A 21,590-nucleotide genomic window follows, 5' to 3' on the forward strand; every position below is an offset into this window, starting at 1 on the left:
AAAGGAGAAACATACAATGTGCTGGTTTTCGAGAGAAAATTCAGTCACAAGTTAGAGTGTGTGGGATGGAGCAGTGGGTGCAAAGAAAAACACTGAGCCGCCCTAGGCTTGGCCACCTGGTTGCCAGTGGTGCAGAGAAGTGTACCTCCTATTTTCAGGAGAGATGGGAGGTGACCCTGAGAGTCAGCTGGGCAAGGAGCCAAACCCAGGGCAGTTTGTTGGCAAACATGAAGAAACAAAAAAGAGTAAGTGGGAAATCTGGGCACTAGCCAGCCCAGAGAAGCCAGGAACAGATTTTTCTAAAAGAGACATTCCAGGGAACTATATATATATTTTTTAAGAATAAGCCAGGGTTCACCATAGGCTCAGGTGGAGCTCAAAGACAAGGCTGTTGTGGAATGAGATTCATTTTGAAATGATGGAGAGAACGACAGGAGCTGACCGCATATTTGAGGCAAAGAGAAGCAGAAAACATTTTTGCAGCTGACATTTGGATCAGGTGATCTCTGCCCAGTGGGGCTCTCTCTGCCTGAGGCGACCCAAGGCCTGTTCAGAAGAGAGAAGTCTTAAATTGCACATCACCCCTGCAAGGCACCCAAGCAGGTGACAGAAGGCCTTAGAAAATCACATTCAAGAAGGAAAGAAAGCAGTGCTCTTGGGGCAGGGATAGGGCCTGGCTTCCTGCTACAAGGAAGTTTATTTACAGAACAGAGGGAAGCAGGGACATTTGAGGCAGTGGCAGTCACCAGGGTGAAGGCACTGGGCAGTGAAGCTCACCCATGAGATTCAAGGCATTCTGTGTAATGGGAAGAACCCAAGAGGATGGAACCAGCAAAGATTTCAGACCATGGCTCTGGTGATTTACAATGAACACAGGACAGTAGGGGATTTGGGGGAAATGAAGAAACAAAACATTGCATTGGGCTGTCCAGTGTTGTCAAGAGAAGCTCAGAGAATGATGAAGTACACTTCCATCAGGGACGCTGATGGGCGATACTTCTTGCTTTCTGGCCTTTGCATATGCTATTCTCATTAGTCTGGAATGCCCTTTCCCTGCTTTTTCAGGCTCTCACTCTTTAAGCCTCAACTTGTGCTTTTCCTTCTCCAGGAAGACTTCTCTGACTTTACTCCTTCTCCCCACCCCATCCGAGCTGGGCTAAGTGATCCCATACCATCCAATGCTTACTTACTCCATTGTCTGTTGGCTAAACTGGCTCCCTACTAGTCATGACTGTCTTTTGTTCCTGTTGTGTTTCCAGGCCCTAGTCCATTACCTAGCCCAGTGTAGGGCACAATGAATGTATGGTTGTTGGGAGGATGAATAAATGCATGAGTCTGAGCTCAGAACAGGGGAATTCTGGGGCTTCCTGGTCCTAAGTGCCCATGATCCAGGAGCAGACTCTAAAACAAGCTCCTGGGGACATCAGGAGGCCACTGAGCACTACATCCAGCCAGATCCTGCTCTCTAAACCCGGGGTGAAGCCAGAGGGCCAAAGGCCACAGAGGTCTGTGCTGGGGATTATAGCAGTGTCTGCTTGGGGCTGACAGAGTGCTTCTTCCACTCTAGAGCTAGACCTCAGGATGGAATCAGGGGGATAGTGAAGGGGTGAGTCTGCTCAGGAGGCAGCCCCTGCAGAGGAAACCCAGTAATGAGAATTCCAGGCCTGGAGCCCAGGGAGAGGCATGCTCAGAGCACAGCCAACAGGGACAAACAGAATACCTCCCACGACTGTTAAGAGGATTATGTAAAAGAAAGGGTAAGGAAGTGCTTTGTAAACTGGGATGTGATATACTACAGGAAAATGGGTTTGGGATTGGGGTTCTAAATTTTTCTTTTTGGCCAAAACACTACATAAAAAACTAAGCATTAGACCAGACGCATGAAAAAACGCTCAATATCACTCATCACCAGGGAAATACAAATCAAAACCACATTGAGATACCACCTCACACCTGTCAGAATGGCTAACATTAACAACTCAGGCAATAACGGATGTTGGCGAGGATACAGAGAAAGAGGATCTCTTTTGCATTGTTGGTGGGAATGCAAACTGGGACAGACACTCTGGAAAACAGTATGGGGGTTCCTCAAAGAATTAAAAGTAGGACTACCCTACGACCCAGCAATTGCACTACTAGGCATTTATCCAAGGGATACAGGTGTGCTGTTTCGAAGGGGCACATGCACCCCCATGTTTATAGCAGCACTATCAACAATAGCCAAAGTATGGAAGGAGCCCAAGTGTCCATAGATGGATGAATGGATAAAGAAGATGTGGTATATATATGTGTGTGTGTGTATATATATATATATATATATATATATATATATACACATATATATACACATTGTAGTGTGTGTGTGTATATATATATACACATTATAGTATATATATATGTATATATATACACATATATGTGTATATATATATAGTATATATATATGTATATATACACATATATGTGTGTGTATATACATATATACACACACACATATGTGTATATATATATATATACATATATACACACACATACACATATATATACATATATACACACACATACACACACAAGGGAGTATTACTCGGCAATCAAAAAGAATGAAATCTTGCCATTTAGAACGTGGACAGAACTAGAATGTATTATGCTAAGTGAAATTAGTCAGAGAAAGACAAATATCATATGACTTCACTCATGTGAGGAATTTAAGAGACAAAACAGATGAACATAAGGGAAGGGAAGCAAAAATAACATAAAAACAGGGAGGGAGACAAAACAGAAGAGACTCTTAAATATAGACAACAAACTGAGGGTTGCTGGAGGGGTTGTGGGTGGGGGATGGGCTAAATGTGTAAGGGGCATTAAAGAGGACACTTGGGATGAGCACTGGGTGTTACACGTAGGGGATGAATCCCTGGATTCTACTCCTGAAATCATTATTGCACTATCTGCTAACTAACTTGGATGTAAATTAAAAAATAAAAAATAAATGTAATTTAATTTAATTTAATAAAACCTAAGCACTAGTGTATTCTAAAAGCCACTCGGTGTTATCTGTATTCTTCTAAATATGCTGTATTTTCTAAAACACAGCAGCCTTCACAGACTCCTATCATGATTTCGAGTGCTTTACTAGACCCTTTTTCCCAACAACTACCGTACAGTCACTAGAGAAAGTCACTCATGTGCTGGTAAAGGTTTAACAGTTAACTCTTTGAAGGGAAAAAGACAAAGGAAGGATCTGATCTTTGCCAATTACTGTGGTGTAAATACTCCTGCCTTGGCCAATTTCAAGCCACCAAGGTGAAGGCACTCAGTCCAAACTTGGAAAGAAATGTTGATACAAGCCAGCCCCGGCACACTGCTGCTCTAAGACATACAACAACCATCCTGGCTTCCTATGGACACAAGCTTGAGATGGATACCTACCCCTTTCAAAAGAATTTTTTATGTCGTTGACTTCAACCTGAGATCCTGGCACTCGGAAGATCCCTTGCTGCTGGAGTCCTAAAAGAAAGGAACAAATAAACACAAAATGCCATGATTCCTTGGGCTCATCAGACCACTTGGGAACATTGATGATCCTTCCATTGCTTGCCTCTTTCTCCCACCATTCTTTTTCAAGAGTCATTCCCAATAAAGATCTCCTGGCAGAAGCCCAAAAGGGGACTTTGCAATGAACTTCAGCTGGCCAAAATACTCTGAGGCATCTTGCTTCATATGTTATCTCTTATCAGGGCTTGAAGGAAAAGGCCACAAGAGGTTTATATCAACCCAGGACCAGTGAGTAACTTCCAATTTAGCCAACAGGCACTTTGCCTACCAAGTTCATCAGGTACACCGGGATCAAGTAGCTTGGCCTGAGTTTATAACTGCCATTTCAGTGTAACAGCCACAGACATTTTGAACAGGAATGATCAGTATCACTCACTCAACCATTCCCACCCCCCCACCTGCAGAGACATCTTCTTCCTTTCAGAAAAGCTAGAGTCTAGAGTACATGCTGGCCTGGGATCAACAAGTTTGGGGAACATTAAATCATTAAAGAAAAAGAGTCTCTTTTTTTAATGTGTTTCTATAAGGCTATAACAAAGAGGAGACCCTGATACCTGACATAATAGTAATGACATAGGATTGTAATAGGACTGAACAGTCATCTATGGAATTGAAGGGATTAAAGGGGCCTCTCTCGTCTTAAATGGGAAGTAATGGGGTGACTGTGATCTTTTTCCTCACATTTTTTCTATATAAAACAACTCTTTGCATTATAATTTAGGAAAGTGTTTACCTCTTAAAGGCAGGCTTTAAACCAAGTTTGGTCTGTACATAGTATGTGCTCAATAAAAGCTTGTTTATGTCTTTCCTTAACCAATATCGAATTTCTACCACCTGTGTCTTTTATCCCATCCTCCTAGCTCCTTCCGATTCAGTCACACTTGTCTTCCTTCTTATATTAGACCTTTATACTTGCCACGCTCTCCACTGGAGATTGCATGGCTGGCTTCTTGTACTCAAATATCATCCCCTCAGACATGTTTCTCCTTACTTCCTTCGCCAAAGCAGCCCTGCTGCCCTCCAGCCATTCTATATCCCCTTTTAATTAGTCTCTAGGCATTGCCACTACCTGAAATTGTATTATTTATTTATCTACTTATTTCCTTGCCCTTCTAATTGGTAATACAAGCTACCTAAGGCCTGCACCTCCCCTGTCTTAGGCATTTAATGCCTGTATTCCTCCCCATTGTCAGAACAGTGCCTGCTCCGCACTCTGAAAATACAGTTTTCGAGGGGTGAATAAATGAATAGATGGAGGTGCAAAGAGGCACAGGGGATACCACGGTCGGCAAATCCCAGACCCTGTATTTCCTTTATGGAGCTTACTGCAATCAAATTGCTAACTCATTGGTTGGCTACATTCAGTGCTCGGAGCACAGAGCTCTGACGCGGGGCAGGAGAGGGGAAGGAACTGACATGATCCTCCTACCCATGCCTTCCCTGACCCTCTGTTCTCCTAGATCCTGGGTGTTCTCACCACCACCTTCTGTCCCCAGACATATGAGGCTCAGAAGAGCACTCAGCACAGCAGCTGTGCCAAGAAGCATTTTCTCTCTAGGAAGCAGGGAAGTAACAGGAAGCCTTCCAAGATGAATTAGCGTCTCATTTCCTCTGACAACAGCCCAGCACCTGTTCTGGAGAGGGCTGAGAACACTGCCCCAAGACCGAGCTTACCATATAAATTGATGTACCGGATGCAGCTCTCAACTACAAGTGGTATAGCTTGTCCTGAATCCTTAAGAAAAAAAAAGAAATTGTGAGTTGTACTGGGCATGGCAGCCGGCAGAGGAAAAACGACAATGCAGACACAGATTATAAACTCAAGCCAGAATATTAGTACCATCGGATTAGTAGGAAAATAAGCAAGGAACTGCTAATCCTAAAGTCTCCACAAACAGTTAAAATAGAAAATCTCCAGTTATGTGCAGAAAAGACATAGCTATGATAATTTTAAAGAAATGCTCTGTCTTCTTACTCAGCTGGGAAGAAATCAGGACTCAGGAGGTTGACAGGCACATCGGGGAAGGGGAGGGAACCCACCCGACAGATAGGGTTGGAGTTTGCTCTTGAAGAGAGCTCTGCCTTCACTCCACTTTGCCCCACTCAACTCTTATCCTCCCAGTGCTCGAGCACAAAAAGGCAGGATTCAAAGGCCTCCTTCTAGCATGGCAGTATCTAATGCTTGAATTAAGAAGAACACACTATGGGAGGTAAGGATGGTCCCAAGGGTCCTTTTGAGCTCTGAGAAAGGAAGGCCAGGTCTACTCCTGAGGTTACAATCTAAACATCCAGGCAGATGCTTTGTTTAACAATAAACATGTTACGAGGAAAAGTTCTGGAAACAGCTAATGTCAGCCATTGACCACTGAATGGCCAACCTTAGTCAAAAAGGCTGTATAAGACACAGCTCTAAATACACACGTCTGTGGGGTAGGTGGTGAATCTACTTCCGATTACATCTTCCTAGATGGGCCCACGGCCACAAAGAGCTGGGCAAGGGGTAGTTTTCTCTTGGATGCCATGATTGGTTGATCTCTCTGTTATTTTGGGTCACTTAAAGAACATAAAGTCATTTTTAAACTGTCTTTAAAAGAGGCCAAATTAAATCACTAGCCTTCTCAGGTGAGGAAACAATAAGGCATATGTAACATGCTCTCATAAAGGGACAGGAAACACCCACAGATTTCAATGCCTTTGGGGTTCCTCCACACCCCACCTGTGAATTCACACCTTGATTAACTACGGTCAGGGAGAGGATAGAAAAATGGACCCTTTGGCAATAGGCATGGTGAGCCCTGCTCTAGAGGTCAGTACTAAAGACAGGTTCCATTCAGTTGAATGGAGCTAACGGACCTTTCTAGTAAATACCTGGTTCCTGGTTCGAGCATTTCTTCTTCCTCTGATAACAAAAAATAAACAGGCAGCAGAGCAGGAGAAAAAGAAAAGATTATGCAGGAGTAAGATCAGTTAGAGTAAGCAGATCCTTCAGAGTCCGTGAACGCCGAAATGCAATGGCAGCCAGCAACGGTCCTGGGGAGACTGCCAACCAGTCTGCCGATGGGGAGGGCCGCCCGTGTACCTCAGGGCCTCATAGGAGCTCTGCACCCTGCCCCCAGCTAGCCTCCCAAGGTGCCTGACTCAGACACCAGGTGGCAAAGGGGCCTCTATCAGTCCTTGTCAAGTGCAGGGATGTGTGTACCGAGGTGTGTGCTCAGCCCCTTCTCCTCACCCCATGTTTAGCTTCTCCTCAACACAGGGGCTGTTACTCACCGATGGGCAAGGGCCCACCTAAGACACCTTAAGGTTAGCCCAGCTGCCCACAAAAAGGAGGGCACACACCTTCAGGCATCTACTGTAACACTGTCCCTGGAAGTCAATTCAGGAAACCTCATTCTTAGTAAAAAGCTAATTGTACCAAGACTGTGTTTATTAGGTGCCCTCTGGATATAACCCAACAGGACTCCACCTGATTCCACATTCGAACAGCTTCCCATGCTTTCCTACCAAACACCCTGGGTACCTTTTCCTGGGTATCCATTGGCTTTGCTCTCCTTCCTACCCCGACCCTCACACTGGCACCGAGAACACCTCAGGGAACCCCAAAGCTGAGAAAGGCCTGCGGAAGGGAGGGCAGTAAAGAGTCAAAATGTTGTTATGATCTTGTAGGTAGCACTGGAGCCTTTCCTTTCACTAAAGCCACTGACGCCACCCATTTTCAGGGGAGCACGGTCTGTTCGTTCTTCCATATGCGCAGCAGTCAGGCTCTGGGGTGGGTGCCACGTCTCATCCAGGCTGCTTGAGAGGCTGACCTGAGACAGCGGAGGATGGATGCCTTCTAGCTGGTGACATCTGTCCAGTACCCAGCATCTAAACAACTAGAATTGTATGTTGGCTAAAACGACCTGAATCCTAGAATGGAGCAAACAGCCTGTCAGATGGGACTGTATGAACAATCTCCTAAAGGCTAATGACAACAACAATGGCTAGTATTTCCATAGTGCATACAGTATGCCAGGAGTACTCTAGAAACATGGCATATATTAGTCCATTTGATTGCGTCACACATGCATGAGGTAGGTAATTAATATTCTCATTTTATAGAAATGGGGTGAGGGCTCTGCCTCCCAAAATTTATAATAAAATTTAAGTGGGCTTCAAAATTTATAATAAAAATTGGGTTTCCTTCTGGCTGAGAGGAACAACAACAACAAAAAAATCAAGGATGTTGAAAAGGATGTTCCGAGGACCCTAGAAATCTATAAACGTATCCGTCATTCTTAACCTGGGGATGCTGCCTCGTCCCACTAAAACCCTCATCATCACGGAGTCCCAGGGATGTTATTTTACCAAAAAACCTTTCACAGGTTTGGCATTTCAAAGCTGGGCGTTCTCCGATCATGCAGAATCTTCTTCCAGACGGCACGTGAATCATACGAGAGAACTACACTCCATTCACAAAGGCTGAAGGACTGAATATATAACTGCTTTCTCATTCTCTGAAAGTGAATAACCCTTAAGGCGAGCCCCTGCTGCATGTAAGTGCATCTACACACTGCCTAGTCATAGCAGGCACACGGAAGAGTTTGTTGAGCTGCCCTGAGAGTTTGTGGCATAAGTACAGTGTGACTAGGAGGAAATGCAATCGTGTTTAACAAATATACCATATTTTTTTTCCAGACAAATGAGTGTTATTCTTCCGAGTCCCCTGAGGAAGAGGCTGGGCACTTATTCCAACAGTGTGACACAGGCTAAGTGGCTTTTCAGAGCCGGACAGCCAGCCCCTCTATAGCATATGCCTCTTGCCATTTTCTACCTCCAGGGGTGTGGCAGCACTGAACTGAAGGATGCTTTTCCTTCCAATGACCAGGGCGTCCATTCTGATACGAAGTTTGGGCACCACCGACCAGGGCCATGCTACAGGCTCTGAGGAACACTGACCAACGGCAGCCCTGACAGTATATTTAGCATAAGAATGTGGTGGCTTCCCAAGGTGACTTCCTCCGGGGGCAAACGTGTGGTTGAAGAAGTTCTGATGTGTTTCTCAGGAGGAAGAAGGTCAAATTAGTTGGCAGTCACACACTGCATGTCGGAGCTCTCTATTAAAAGACTATTTCATTAAACAGAACACCGAATTTTCAAGTCCTGTCGGATAGGAGTCAGTTCCTTCCAAGTGCCCTGACTTATCACCGGTTTCCAAAGAGCTGGGCAAATCCAGGAAGGCGTGCCTGTCTCTGGGCCTTCATTCATGGTCGTCCTCCTTTCAGGGACTTCTGTCCTGCTCCTCTCTGCTTTATTCCTACCCTTTTCTCACCTCCCCCTGCCCCCCTGCCCAGTGCCCCTGCAGAAGTCTCCTGTGTTCTAAGGCTCCCAGTTCTTCTTGCTCTGAGCTCCCATGGAACTTACTTGCAGTAATTCAGAGCACGCATCCTGAACCACCTTAGCTTTCTGTGCTGAAAATCTCCCGAGCAGCCCTATATGCTCCTTGGAGGCAGGGAGAATAGCTAATGTTCCTTTTGGTCCCCTCTCAGCTATGGGCAGTGGCTTTTCCGAGGGTAAGGGTGGACTGAGAAGAAGTCTTGGTGGAGACAGGAAGGGAGATAAAGAAAGAAGGACTCGATGCAGCTGTGTCTTCCATGACCTGTTGGATGGCAAACTGCTCACTCCGGGTCCCCTCCAAACAGTACCTCTTTCCTGATGCACCCAGGGGCACCCCTCCTTTTTGGATCCTCCGTGCCTCACCTTTAGGTATCCTAAAGCACCCCTTGCTGTCCCTGGACCGTCCCAAATGGTCCCCTAATGTTCCACTGTCCCCTTCCCTGCTGTCCCTTCCCCAGAGCTCAGCCCATAGGCAGAGACAGCTCTGGGACCCAGGCTGGCTCTGCTTACCTGGTCCCATGCCTGCCCCCTCACCCCATCCTGCAGGTCCCGTGCGCAGCCTGTCAGGACGGAGGAAAGAGTACACTGAGCAGGGATAGCTTCCATCACTCCTAAATTGTCAGCAAAGCCGAAGAGCATTTAGTTTTCTCCTGCTTGACACCAGCCTTCTTTTCTGCAGAAAGTGTCTTTGCTGGATAATGGAGGGCTCTCATATAACTGGCAGGGACCTTCTCCCCTGCTCCCCTTAACTAATGTTTCTCAAGCATCTCCCTGCCCCCTGCTTCCCTTTGCAATTCTGTGGCCAGCTTCAGTGTCCTTGAGCCATTCATTCTATCTGGAATGCCTTGGTCCTCTGCCCTTTGCATCCAGGAGGCAAGAAAAGAGAAAGTCACTGAGCTGCAACACTTTCATGTTTAGTTTAGGATGTACAGGGTTAATCTAGAATTCTAAAGGGACTACCCCAGCTCAATGCCTAACAAGAAGCAAAACAAGGTGGGAGAGTTTTCTCTCAAACATTTTATGTGTTTCCTTTGCTGCTATAGTCTCAACCAAAATAACAACAACAAAAACAACAACAACAACAATAACAACAACAATAATAATAATCAGTTGTATAAAAATACACTCTTATCTGCAGGATTTTCTTTGTGTTGCTTCTAACCAATCGCCTCTTGGGAGGCATGGATGTGAAGTGAGGCAAGGTGGTTTCTCTAACTGTCCCTCAGGCCTAGCTAGGACTGCAGTTCCTGAAGCAGGAAAGCATGGCTGGCGGGGACCACTGCACTGGCATTTCAACCCCACTTGGACTCCATGGGTTTCATCATGATCGATCCCTCCTCTGGGGCTGAGGATCCCAGGAAGGCACTTAGGATCAAATGGTCAGAGACAAAAGAAGCCCTTACTGAAGCTAAGAGCAGGCTTCAGTGAGGAACTAGCTTGCTCCAGGGCTGGGGCCAGGGCACGACTGAAAGTTCTGGTTGGTCGGGGTAGGGCTGTTGGCCAAGGGGAGGAGGTGGAGAAAGGCTGCCATTACATTGGGCGCATTCGCGGACTCCGTGGCTCCCCAGCAAGTACCTTAATAAACGCTTCCATACAGCCGTTAAATAGTTTATGGCTACACACTGAGAGAGGCCTAGGTCTCCTCATTTTCTGTGGTTTAGGGGGAAGGCAGGGGGGCCTAGGGAAAATGGAACAAAAGAAATCAAGAAAGCAACCAACGCAAACATACAACTGGGAAAGACGCTCTTTAAAACCCATGGCTGAAGGAGAACACAAAATGCAAATGGAAACCCCTGAACCCTCAGCACATTGGTGTCCAATGCTCCATCTGAAGGCCTTTGGATGTTTAAGGGAATCTTAATTTACCCACAATGTCAGGTAGGAGCAATACTCGCATAACACAGATGCATTCTAGATCACAGGGGGGAAATAGTATGTATCCAGGAAACCACTGAAACCCCAATCAGAGGCTGTCATCCTGCAAAGCTGACCAGATGGAGGAGGAACCAGGGGACAGAGATGTAATTTGTAGCCTGAGAAAGCAAGACACTTTCAATGATGATTGGAAGGGTTAATTTTCATTATTTTGGCTTAAATTCATCACTGAGTCTCAACTCCCAATGTACCAGGGCACTGATCTTTCTAATGCCTCTTGGCATTTCAAATGCACTTGACTAATCTTTATTTCATTGATCTAAGAGCTAGGCAATTATTATTCTCATTTTAGAGATGAAGATACTGATGCCTGGAGGGACCCTACAGCTTCTTTGGGGTCCCCAGGTGACCCGAGATAATGATCATATCCTGTTCTTTAGTCAAGTACACTTTTGATTCAAGCGCTTTCAAATCCACTATCACCCTTAACGTCAGCTCAACCCTGCATATACGGCCCCATTTTATAGAGGCAGACTCTGAGGCCCAGAGAGGGGAACTGGCAGAGCCAGGCCCCAAACTCAGGCCTCTATGGCTCCAACGCCAAGATTTTTCCCAACCGGGCCAGTCATGGAGCCTTAGGGCACTTTTTCGTTTCCAGCCAAGGACTCCATCCATCCCATTAACCCTTGCCAGCAGAGGACCCAATGGGTCAGGTTGAAAGTGTCTTGCTTTACTTTAGGATCTCCATTCCCTGTGCTCCACTCTTGGCTACAGGGAGGGGAAACCATACCACAGTTCACCAGCAACAGTGAAACAGCCACAGACACTGGACCAGTTTCCAGAGTTGCTCACCATGCATATACCTGTGTTGGCTTATTTGCTCATCTTTCGCCACCCAAGTTGGCCTGACTCAATGCTGCCAGCCTTCCAGGGCAAAGGGCTTTCTGAGGTTAGGAGAAGGGCCCCTAACCAAGAGAGGCAGTTCATTTTCAAATGGCTTGGTTCACAATTTAGGGAGCAACAAGTGGGGACCCAGCCTGGCACAGCTAATGTCTACACGTGACGAGCAAAGACCTGGTCCCCAAAGTCTTGATTGATTTCTGTGGACGGGTAAGAAATCTTATGGATTGGGGTGCCAATCAAGGTGAAAGAGGTTCATGCTGCCTCTGCTCACTGGCCTCATTGTGTGGTGCCTGTCTTCTTCAGCAGCCCAGCCATCTAGGGGAATCTAGTGAGCTTCTCCTACGTGTTTGAGTACTGAGCAAATGCTGCTAGCTCCAGGACATGCATGGGCAAAGACACAGCTGAATCCAAATATCATGCCACCCAAACATTGGAACCAAAATAACAGCACAGACCAAAATTTTGAAAAGAAACAACAGGCAAGACTATTTCAAGCCCATCTTGGATCTATGTCAATTTGGTTAGCTAAGTCCATGTCATTTCTTTTTTGTAAGTTACTGAATTTTTGAGGATGTGGGTATGTGGGGGTGGTATTTCTGGCAAAGGATCCGCTTTGGAGCTTCCAAATGCCAAAAGAGAGTGTAAACAATGTGACACAAGGCCATAGGTTTTAAATCTTGGGACTAGGAATAACTTGAGGATATAGCAACTGTGCCACCTCGTCTCCCTAGTGTTTGGGGTTTCTATTTGTGAGCATTCTTAGATGGTTTCCTTGTCTCATGCGCGATACCCTCACGACAACCCTGTGAGGCAGGCAAGACTTACTAAATTCACTTTAAACATAAGGCAAATGAGCCCATGAGAAATTAAGAAACTTCCCAAGGGGCACACAAAAAATATGTGATTGGGGCTAATTCAGCTCTTCCTACTCCAAATTCTGTTGTGAACGTGAAATTGGGAAGTTGATTTTATCCCAGAGCATCTAGCAGTCGCTCTAAATTATCTATTAAACTCCCATGGCCAGCAAAAGTAGAGATTCTTAATGTATGTGTTGGACACCCAATACCAAAAATTCTAGGGTGGCTGGCTGAAGGGTTTCCTTAAAATAAGTGTAAAGGAGTTTTTTTCTTTAAGTTTAAAAATAAAGAGGGAAAAGGATACTTTTCCCATTTCTCCTGCCTATTCCAGAAAGCAAAGGACTGCTCAAATCACTGGGATTTCTTTCTTTGTGTGGTGTTCTGTGCACTGACCGGAAATCTCTGACAAGGAAACGTAGCTATCCCAACTTTGCATGACATCAAATCAATTTTGACTTACTGAAGTGCTGGGTGGGGCACAAAGTGGGGAGCAGGGGGGCAGCTCAGCCAAGGAAAGTGGGGCAGCCTAAGCCTTCCATCTCTTCTGCTGCTCAGTTGCAGAGCAAAACGGAAAGAAAGAAAGAGAGAGAGGCAGGGAAAACAGGAACAGAGAAAGCCACGGAGAGGAAGAGAGAGAAACCAGAGACCAATGTCCCCTTTCTGCCTTTCAACCAAGATGAAAATTAACATATACTGGCAACATAGGAATCAGCCTCAAAATTATTCTGTGACCAAAAGGGTAGTGATTAAAATGTTCCCTAGATAACCCAATAGATGTGCGTGTGAACATCCAAAATGGTGGTAGTGCACTGTAGTTCAGTGGCAGTCAGGCCCCTGGAAGCTGTGCATGAGTACGCATCAGGTTGCATCTATCTGGACAAGAAATCTCAAGTGATTTCACGGCTAATCCACACCATGGGGACAAGCCAACCTGAGTTAGGGAAGCCAGTCTGTAGTTAAAATAATCACAGTTAAACCCTATACTTGTATCTGACCGTGCCATTTATTCATATACTTTTCAAGTGCACTCTTGCACCTGGTCTGCCTATTTTACAGGGTTATGAATTGGGATTATTCTAAGTTCTTAAGTATGAGAAAAAATGTAACATGTTGCAGCCCATGTGCAAAAATTGGTCTGTCTATACAAGGCCAGCAGCAACTTGGCTGAGGGGACCTGCTCAAAGGATCATCCAAAATGACACTAACATTGGGCAGGAAATTGTGGAAGATACAGAGAGCCATAGCATAGAAACATCTTACCCAGGGCCTTTAGGATTAAATTAAAAACCACTTCAAGTTGGCAGTGCATTGTACAATGAATTTAAAATGATTTTTGGAAGTGGAAGCTTTCAGTTTACCAACAAAGTTGCCTCTGACCTTGGCCAAGGGCCAGAGTACAGATGGCTGGGTTTGCAGTTTACTACATCTAAGTGGGAGGTCTGTAGTCCCAACTTGTATTTCCCAGGCCCTAGGTTGAAGAGGGTGTGGAAGACTATCTCTCAAATGGCTTTATTTAAACAACAATAACAACAACAACAACAACAACAAAAACATCAACTTTTCTCTGAGGTAGACCCTGGGCCCTGGCCAAGGGTTCGATTACAGATTTCTCATGAAATCTGCTGGAACCATCTTCCTTTGCATGAGTTCTAGGAATTAGGAGGAAGTGAGGGATGGCTCAATTCATCCCCCATCTGTTTTCCTATTTGCAGACTTTGGTGTAAAATGTGGCTTCTGTTGTTTGGGGACTACAACAACATCCTCTTGCCAGAGAAATGAAAATAAGTAAGGAGTTTGTTTCTGAAAGGTTCTTAGAAAGTGACCCTGCACATCTGCTGGCCCTTGTACAGGAAGGTCCTTGCCTGGCATTACGAATCATCCAGATATTCCCAGACTGCCAGGGCCCAGCGGAACAGCTGCAGAGCTGAGCTTCTGGAAAGCCCTCAGTCTCCCCCACCCTGGGCCCAGCAAACTGAAAGCCTCAGAGCTTTCCAAGCCTCTTCTCAGCCAACTCTCATCCAGATGAGCAGGAGGGGGGTTGAGGGTTCATCTTTCCTCTTGCCAAGTATAACAGCTTTCCAGGATTCTGGGCCACTGGCTCAATTTGTGTTGGGCAGTGGGATAACTATTGCTGGGAACTCAGAAAGGGATGGGCTCTAAGGAACAACTCAGACAGCAACACGGCTGCTTATGTATTTCAAAACTCTGAAAGTGGAGGAAAGGTCCAGTCACTGAAAGTCAACCCCTCAGCTACCAGCTGCTGAGTGGAAAGTGTTCACTGGCTCTGGTCTGCTCAAGGAAAAGCGCAAGGGTAATGTTGAGCAAGCTGGAGAGAAAGCAGAAGTTGCCCATTTGTTACTTTCCCAGCAAAGGGCTCTCCCATCAGTCCATCCAAGTGCCCATGAGGTCTGAAGCCAGGGTGCGGGCAGTAGGGGCGTCTGTGCGCACTGATGTGGCTCTGCACATGCATATGCCCAGGTGTGTGCCATACGAGCCAAATCCAAAGCCTTGGCAAATGGGGACCCCAGGATGGGCCCTCCGCCCGGGCCGGACAGTTTGCTCAGCAGCCACAGAACAGATGGGGAAACAGGTCAACAGCTACCCCCACAGCCTCTGGCTTCTGCTGTCCGTCTTCAGCCACTCTGCAATATATATTACTGTCCCACCAGATGGAAAGCGCCAACAGAACATACCCCCACTTTCCCACAGCAGCTGGGAAAGGCGCCTCCCCCGCACCGGCCTGTAGGGGGCGTGGCTTCACCAGCACAGTGTTAGGACAAGCAAAACAGCCAGCCTTCTCTCTTGCACAGCCACACCATCCCCACTGGAGACACTGGGGAAAAGCTAGACCACTCTTAAGAACAGCCCAGCTTCTCTGAGCTCCTCAGCAGCATCTGCCTTCCCACCTTCCCACCTTCCCGCCTCTCCTGCACCTCCCCTCCACCCCGCCCACCTCAGGCAGCAGGTGGAAACAACCAAGATCCCTAGCTCTTACCTGGTTGTGCCGCATTCTGCTCTCTCCCCTGGAAAGAAAAGTATACATTGATGTTAAATTGTTTTTTTTTCTTTTTTAACCAGCAAACATTCATCTTTTTCTAAAAAGAAGAAACAACCGAACTTAATTATTTGTGAAATGGGAAATCTAATTATGCCTAAGTAATGGTCTGGTGGAAAGAATGGAGTCTCACTAAATCCCCAGTGCCTCCTATCTGTAAGGCTATGTTCACATAAATTTCATTTCGTGTTGTTCATGTATGTTTTTTTTTTCTTTCCAGCAATTTTCCAACTGCAGCCTGCTGACCACATGCTTTAGAATTTTCTGGGGATGTTGTTAAAAATGCAAGGTTTTTTTGCTTTCCCATGAGCCTCCTGAATCAGAATCTCTGAGCTAAGAAGCCACGAATCTGCATTTTAACAAGCACCGTGGGTGATCCCTTCTCTGCCTGCCAAAGCTCGAGAACTCACACACTGCTTTATACCAACAAAGGTTTGTGGAGCACCTGTCATATGCTTGGCCCTGAAAAGCAGCAGCCAGAAGATACCTTCTTGTTATTCCTCAGCCCAGCCACATCCCCACCCCGACCCCTCCTGCCTTCATTCTCAGCTGAAGACCTCGCTTCCTTCCCTGGAGAAGAAAATCAGTAAGACGGGTCTTGGCATGCCTCCATACGATGCACCCACCTACCTATGCCTGCCCATTCACGCTCTACCTCCCGTCCTGGTACTCTGGGGAAGCATCCCAATTCTGCCAAAGCTCAGACCTTCTGCCCGTGCTCTGGGTCCTACCTCTTCCACCCTTCTTGGGGCCTCTGCTTCTGCAAGTGTCCCCCTCGACACCTCTAACATCACCAATCTCCTTTCTTCTGGATCATTTCCATCAGCATACAAACATGTTCTGGATAAGTATAACCTAGTTTTGAAACCTCCCTGGGCTCGCTTTCTCACTCCAACTCCATTCCCATTTCTCTCCTTTAGAGCAAAACTTGCTGAAGGAGCTTTATAGAGGCACTGTTGCTTCCCCCACTCACACCACTGCAGCTGGCTTCTGGTCTCACCATCCACAGAGACTGCTTGCTCCGTGTGGCTGGATCCACTTATCTTCTGCGTCTTCTCTGCTCTTATCTGACTTCTCAGCACCATCAACTCAGTGAATCACTCTCTTCCTCTTACCAAGTGTTCTCCTTGATTTTCATGACTCCACACTTGCCAGGTGTCCTTCCCACCCTCCAGGCTGTTCCTCAGTTTCTCTTGCTGTCTCCTCCTCATCTGCCCCCAGGAGGTGCACCTAGCTCTCTTTCTACACACCCTTTCTGGGTGACCTACGTGCTGACTGAGGACTCCCTAATCTTACCTCCAGATCTTCCATTCCCCTGGAATTGCAGACTCCAAGCCACTGCCTTCCCTTTTATTTTTAATGGCTTTATTGAAGCATAATTTACATATCAAAAAATTCACCCATTTGAAATGTATGATTCAATGATTTAGTAAATATTCAAAGTTGTGTAACCATCACCACAATTCAATTTTAGAACATTTCCCTCACATGAAAAAGATTCCTCAGGCCAATTCACAGTCACTCCCTCTCTCCCTCTCCAGCCTATGACAACTGCTCATCTATCCTTTGTCTATGGATTTGCTTATCTGGACATTTTACAAAAATGGAAGCATTCAATCCACAGTCTTTTGTGTTAGCTTCCTTCATTTAGCATATGCTTTTGAGGTTCATCCATACAGCATGATTCAGTACTTCATTCCTTTAATGGTGCAGTTGAGAACCTCTAGGTTTCTAATAGAAATATAATGTAAGCCACGATTTTTAGCAGCCACATTAGAAAAAGTAAAGATGGGTGCCTGGGTGGTTCAGTCGGTTGAACGTCCAACTCTTGATTTAGGCTCAGGTCATGATCTCACAGTTCATGAGATTGAGCCCCAAGTTGGAGCCTACTTGAGATTCTCTCTCTCTCTGTCCCTCTGCCCCTCCCCTGCTCATGCTTTCTCTCTCTCTCAAAAAAAAAAAAAAAATAATAATAATGAGGGGCGCCTGGGTGGCTCAGTCAGTTAAGCATCCAACTTCGGCTCAGGTTATGCTCTCACAATCCGTGAGTTCGAGCCCCGCATCGGGCTCTGTGCTGACAGCTCACAGCCTGGAGCCTGCTTCGGATTCTGTGTCTCCCTCTCTCTCTGCCCCTTTCTGCTCATGCTCTGTCTCTCTCTGTCTCAAAAATAAATAAAAACGTTAAAAAATTTTTTTAAAATAATGAAATGAAATTAATTTTAATAACATATTGTGTTTAACTTTATACATCAAAAATATCACTTCAATGTATATTAATATAAAACTTCATAAAGTATTTCATATAGTTTTTGTATTAACTCTTTGAAATCTTGTTTTCATTTTATACATCTTAATCCATACTAGCCATGTTTCAAGCGTTTGATAGCTATATGGCTGGCAGCCGCCATACTGGACAACTCTAGACTCTAAAATCCCATCCAGCATTCACATGAAAGGACTTTTTTTTTTAATAATTTTTTAAGTGTATTTATTTTGAGAGAGAGAGAGAAAGACAGTGTGAGTGAGGGAGGGGCAGAGAGAAGGGGAGAGAGAATCCCAAGCAGGTTCCACGCTGTCAGCACAGAGCCCAATGCGGGGCTCGATCCCACAAATTGTGAGATCATGATCTGAGCTGAAATCAAGAGCCAGATGCGTAGAAAGTACTTTTTAAAAGAAAGAACCGAGCATTTATTTTCTCTACAGAAAACAATACTGAATGAGGATAGGGGCAAAAATGAGGGGAAGAAGAGAGTAACAGAAGTCTGAAAATAAAACACGGCAGGGAATCAACACACAATTCTTTAATTCCTAACCAATGCCACAAGCAGTTACAAGGGTTACTACATTTGGTTGAACTGGAGCCAAAGACCAAAGCAAGAAAGGCGAAACGTTAGACAAAATTGACATATCTCTTATGCATAATCTTATTATGTGTCTGTAGTCTCAGACAAACTCCCACCAGACGCCAATCTGAGCTACAGGTTTCATACAGACCCAAGACCCCGAGTTGCAGCTAAAGCAACCCACGAAAGGGGTCGGCCGATGGCCTGCATTAACTATAAAACACACAATTTCCCTTATGGCTGCAGTAAGCTGTGCAACTCTGACTCCAAAGGGGACCTACGAGGTGTTTCCTGTTCTACCCTCTCTTAGTTCCAAAAATGCACACTCCTCTATGTGCTCATTAAGGTCTAGCCACCCTCCCCTTCTTTTAGTCCTGACTCACCATGTTCCTTCCCACCTTCACACATGCTGTTCCCTCTGCCCTGACACTCTTTCCTCAGTTGTTCACAGGGCTGATGTGTTCTCACCCTTCAGTCTCAGCTTGAACATGACCTCCGCCCTGAGGCTTCAGTGCTCACCCAACCTAAAGCAGGTCTCCTCTCCCGCCCCCTCCCCCATATGAACAATTGTTCTCTATCTCAGCCCCAATTTCCCATTCATGGCACTTAAAATGGTTGTAATTCTTTATTTAGTAGTTTGTTTACTGTTCGAGGTCTCTGTTCCCCATGACAGCAGGAACTTTGTCTGTCTTGTGTTCACTGTTCTCCCCCTCCAGGCTGAGCATAGCATCTATGCTTTGGACAATGGATGGACAGATAAATGGACAGATAAGGGCAGAAAGGGGAGAAGTGTGGAGGTAGGAATCTAAGTGTTGAAGTCCTGCAGTGCAATGTCAGAAACATACTCAAGGCAGACTTTCCTCCAGCAAGGAATCAAATATATTCCCTGTCAGCTTTAGACTCCTATTCTAGCTCTCAAGAACCCCATTACCAACATCTTTCGGAATCTGTTTTCGCAACTCCTAGAAAATATCAGAAATCAAAACTGTTCTGCCCTTTACCTTCTGAGACCAATTGGGATTTTTAAAAATATATTTTATAGTTAGTGGCCCAGTCATTTTCAGAAGGTCAGACTGTCTGGTCCTGGCAAACACTGGCTCTATAATGTGCTATTAAATCTTGGTCTGAAAAGGTTATGTCCCATCCCTTTTATAGACAATGCACTATTCATTCTTGAGAGGCTATAGTAAATTGAAACACCACCCATATCTTGGGTATAAACCCTGGAGCTTATAGACTACCCAGAGCAGTAAAAAGGTCAGGGATCTAAGACTAAGACAGGATGATAAACTAAGAATCCTATGGCCAAAAACAATGGCATAGCAACAGCCAAGGGCATAGAGGGTGTGTTCTTGTTCCCAAGATGTGGCTGTGATGTTTATAACATGGAATGCCACTTTGCAGGGCACCTAGAAGCTTTTTGACTTATGTGTCTGGGATCAATCATGTTAAAAATTTTGCTTCTGAGTGTGACCTAAAGACCATGTGTTTCCTCTAACTTGTGGCTTCTTTGAGCCATGCTGTCAAAACACAACTTAAGAGAAATGGATTACATGACACATTTCATTAAAAAAAACAACAACAACAAGAAACAAGCTTTGTATCTTCTTAATCAAAATATTCCACTTGGCCCCATATTTCTCACCTGCTTCCAAAATTTCCAGACTGCCCCTCCCAATACAAAATAGCCTTCAAAGGGCATAAAAAGGTCACTGATGCAGGTGTAATCCTACCCCGGCCCACTCTTAGGGAAGCTTTCTACTGAATGGAAGAATCAGCACGCGCAAGAAGAGGTGAATTGTCTGTTGACACTCAGAAAAATAAAGGAGCCAAGATCTTGAGCTTGCTTTGGCCTGCTTAATTTCTTCCATGTCCACTTTGCCCAACAGGCAAGAACGTGACCAATCTAAGTCAGTGCACATTCTCCCCTTTCACCCGGTGCCCTAAGAATCCACATATACATTTATCAGGCAGTGGGGATACAAAAGTGACTCAAGATTTGGTCTCAGCTGCGGTTCTTTCCAGTAATTGGACAATTTGTTAACTTTAGAAATAACAATGGACCAGTGTTTATTACTTGTAACAAATACTCCATACTCACTTATGGTGAGTTGTTAATGTCAATTAACAGGAAATACTGGATGTGGCATCTATGGGAACTAGCTGTACTATCTTTGCAACTTTTCTGTAAATCTAAAACTATTCTAAAACAAAGTCTATTAAAAAAATCCTCACCCAAATTGACCAGTCTAACAAGGCCCATCCCAGTTTTCAAAAGAAGCACAAAGCTTTTCCATTGCTGGCTTACTAGAGAATAGGACTGAGATTCTTCTGGATGGCTCTTTCTTTCTTAGCTGCCCTTACACTTCGGAAGCCACATTTTCCTGCAGTTTCTCATTGCTATTCAGCCTAAAACTCAGAAGGAGGACTGGTAAATCACATCTTGGAGCAAGGTATAGCTGAAGGCTAAGTGAACTTGGGAGACCAAATGGGTCAGGGGTTATGCCAACCCAAACTAATTTTTATTATTATTTCATCAAGGCTATTCATTCAGGCAAGGGCAGTAATAAACGGTTGCATCTGATAGCACACATGGGTGAGCTGGAGAGAAGCACCTTCTCATCTGGGATGTTATTTTCTAAAAGAATATCTACTTTTCTAAAACCAGGGCTCCTGATTTTGAACATACAAGGAGCCAACCAACTCATAGGGACTTGCCTTTTGGTACATGGCTCTGAGAAACAGCCTCCAACCCCCAGGGGCCACTGGCTATAAAACCAATCCTCCTTTTTAATGCTAGTCATGGGAGCTGTCCCTGGCACACCAGCTTGGCTCTTCCCTAGGACTTTCTGGCTCTCCTACTCCTATGCGCCCCACTCTTCTGGCCCAATATGGAAATGTCAGGATGGGCAGAATGTAGAGGAGTGTCAGGGGAAATGGAAAAAAAGCCCAATGCAACTCACTGCTCCCACCCTTACCCCCAATCAATGAGGTCTGACAAATGTATACACCTGAGTATACACCAAATCAGGAGCATTTTTATCACCCCCAGAAGTTGCCCAGCTAGAAGACACAAAACTAATCTATGCTGACAGAAATCTGATCAGTGGTTGCTTGGGGTGGTGG

At 45.4% G+C, this 21,590-nt stretch overlaps 1 protein-coding gene across 7 annotated transcripts in view; it reads right to left on the reverse strand.

The window, feature by feature from the left end:
* Window positions 1-21,590, reverse strand: part of SRGAP3 (SLIT-ROBO Rho GTPase activating protein 3) — a 263,049-nt gene that overhangs the window by 36,383 nt on the left and 205,076 nt on the right. For 2 of the 7 annotated variants that reach the window (XM_019824937.3, XM_019824940.3), the window contains exons 11-15: window positions 15,562-15,589; window positions 13,027-13,113; window positions 6,409-6,454; window positions 5,230-5,290; window positions 3,430-3,507 (exon numbers count right to left, since the gene is read on the reverse strand). In XM_019824937.3, the coding sequence (XP_019680496.1) occupies window positions 3,430-3,507; window positions 5,230-5,290; window positions 6,409-6,454; window positions 13,027-13,113; window positions 15,562-15,589 (300 nt within the window). Of the gene's footprint in view, window positions 1-3,429; window positions 3,508-5,229; window positions 5,291-6,408; window positions 6,455-10,506; window positions 10,610-13,026; window positions 13,114-15,561; window positions 15,590-21,590 lie in introns of all 7 variants that reach the window. The other 5 variants (XM_019824938.3, XM_011280178.4, XM_019824939.3 and 2 more) reach the window with 5 other exon arrangements.

The sequence above is a fragment of the Felis catus genome, chromosome A2 (assembly GCF_018350175.1).
Source record: "Felis catus isolate Fca126 chromosome A2, F.catus_Fca126_mat1.0, whole genome shotgun sequence".
NCBI lineage: Eukaryota > Metazoa > Chordata > Mammalia > Carnivora > Felidae > Felis > Felis catus.